At 43.4% G+C, this 2,500-nt stretch overlaps 1 protein-coding gene across 9 annotated transcripts in view; it reads left to right on the forward strand.

The window, feature by feature from the left end:
- rasgrp3 (RAS guanyl releasing protein 3 (calcium and DAG-regulated)) overlaps positions 1 to 2,500 on the forward strand; it is a 38,209-nt gene that overhangs the window by 23,182 nt on the left and 12,527 nt on the right. For all 9 annotated transcript variants that reach the window (XM_042066793.1, XM_042066795.1, XM_042066792.1 and 6 more), the window contains 3 exons: positions 1 to 43; positions 925 to 1,098; positions 2,467 to 2,500. The exon at positions 1 to 43 is cut by the window's left edge and continues 105 nt beyond it; the exon at positions 2,467 to 2,500 is cut by the window's right edge and continues 83 nt beyond it. In XM_042066793.1, the coding sequence (XP_041922727.1) occupies positions 1 to 43; positions 925 to 1,098; positions 2,467 to 2,500 (251 nt within the window). The remainder of the gene's footprint in view (positions 44 to 924; positions 1,099 to 2,466) is intronic.

A 2,500-nucleotide genomic window follows, 5' to 3' on the forward strand; every position in this document is an offset into this window, starting at 1 on the left:
GCACCTGACCTTCTTAGAGTACAAATCAATCAGGAGGATATCAGTGAGTCCCCGACATGGAAAAAATACATGCCAGAGCGGAACCGTGGGAAATTAGTCGTCTGCTGGAAACTTTGATCTTTTTGTGTGTCTGTGTCTGTGTGTGTGTGTGTGTGTGTGTGTGTGTGTGTGTGTGTGTGTGTGTGTGTGTGTGTCGGTGTGTTTCGGTATGTGTGTCGGTGTGTGTGTGTGTGTGTGTCTGTGTGTGCGTGTGTATCGGGGTGTGTGTGTGTGTGTGTGTGTGTGTGTGTGTGTGTGTACTTCACTTTCAAGTCATCTGATAAGACCTTTTTCCATCCCTTAACCTCTGTTTGGTTATTCTGGTGCTCCGGTGCCATGCTTCTGTTTTTGGAAGCTGTGGGTTCACTTAGCTGATGATAAGATAGAGAAAGGAGTTCTGTCGACATGCCTGAGATGGCTGGTGTAATGTTCAGTGCTAAGCAGCTTGAGAAAAACTTTCAATGTGCACATTTGGAAGTTTCTTCTGATTGTCCATGATACAGTGCAACCGGAAAGTTTTCAGACCCTTTCAAGTTTTCCACATTTTTTTATTTTTCAGACTCATCTTAAAATGGATTCAATTCTCATCATCAATTTACACACAATACTCCAACACTCTACAAAAAAAGCAGGTGTTTGCCATTTTATTTTCAGTCTTTTATTTTTCATACATTTGTGGAATGTGGATACAAAATGTGGAAAACTTGAAAGGGTCTGAAAACTTTCCGGTTGCACTGTATTTTGTACAATTTGTATGGTTCATTTATTTAACTTTGACTTCCTCATTTAGGCTCTTGTAAACGTAAACTGCCCAGTTTCTCAGCCTACAGGGTTAGCTAGAGGTACATCCTCCCTGTGTTCAATGCTAAAACATTAGCATCTCAGTTCACAGACTACCAGAGCTACGTGATGCACGGCTGCCTGGTGGACAACCCCACGCTGGAGCGTTCCATTGCCCTCTTCAACGGAGTTTCCCAGTGGGTGCAGCTGATGGTGCTCAGCAAGCTAACGCCCCAGTTACGGGCAGAGGTCATCACCAAATACATCAACGTGGCACAGGTAGGCCTCACTACAAACACACAGCATGTAACGAGTATTGTGTAGGTAGGGTAGGCACCATGTAGATGAGAATGAGAATGTTATACATGAGTACGGTGCACTAATGCACATCACTAACTGTACAGTTATTGATGCACAAACTATAACTGCATATAAAGGACAGGTGGGCTACATCAATCTGACATAGGTAGCCTATCAACTGAAGTTAATAAACAGACACAGACAAGCAAAAGTATTTTGTGTTTTTCATTTGTGTCATCCTGTGTTACACAGGCTCCTGTAATGGCAGAATGGAACTAATGGCAGAATTCGAGTCAGTTTGCCTCGAAACTGGGTCAGTGGGAAGAATTTAGGGAGTCACTTCTTTGGATGTCTTTGTCCTAGATTAGGCCAGGGTAGAGAAATATTTTCTGTGTGAAAGACCCCACCACCCCCACCCCCACCCAGTGAACTGCACCCCCAGTGAACTCCATTTGTCTCACTGAAACACAGTATGTTTATTTTAGATTATTAAAAAGGTGCGTACCAGAATTGACCAAAAGTGACCAAAAGTGTTTAAAACCAGCACTCTCACTTATGGAATAGATTGCTGCTTTGCTGTATATTTAGATTCTGTATTTTTTCCCAAGTACATCCCTGATTATGCAAACAGACACTTAGATCACTTAAATAGCTCCAGCCCGTCTTCCCTCTCAGTACTCCCAGAGAACAAGATGAGCTTAAATGCTCCATGACATTTTCAGGGCTTTGATATGGTGATGGGCAAAGCAGAAACAATGGCCCAAGTTCATACGCCTCGGCTGGGGTGGTGAGGCCATTATGTGCCCCGAGAGAGATCGCAGATGTTTGAAAAGCAGATGGATGGATGCACGAGTGATGATGCACTTGCATCTTCCCTCGATGTGACGTCCAAAACTGAAATAGTTGAAGGGTGAAGGACGAAGCCTGTATCGCGTGTTGGATGTGTAGGGGCTAGCGTCCTAGTGGTGTCTGTTATATGCACTCTGAGTTGGTGCTGAGAGTAGAACTTGATGATGTGGATGCGCCCCATCAGGTTTCATTGGCATTGCTCCTACAGATGTGAGAGGTCTCCATGAGGGTCTTTAAAGGCAGAGAACGAGGGGCTTGGTCTTTGTTGTTCAACATCTGGAACAGTTTTTATTTTTGTCTTTTTTTGCTGAGATGAAGCCAATTATTATATGTTGGCTTTCCAAAGTTTTTTTTCCTACCATTGATATTATGCTAATTCTTGCTAATGAACAAACCCATGATTATCCTCTATTTCTTTTCCAAATTCTCATCCATCTGTCTCCCATCTCTCTCTCTCTTCTCTTCTGGAATGCCTCTGTGTCTGTCTCTCTTGTTCAGAAACTGCTCCATCTGCAGAACTTCAACACCCTGA

Source organism: Alosa sapidissima, chromosome 16 (assembly GCF_018492685.1).
Source record: "Alosa sapidissima isolate fAloSap1 chromosome 16, fAloSap1.pri, whole genome shotgun sequence".
NCBI lineage: Eukaryota > Metazoa > Chordata > Actinopteri > Clupeiformes > Clupeidae > Alosa > Alosa sapidissima.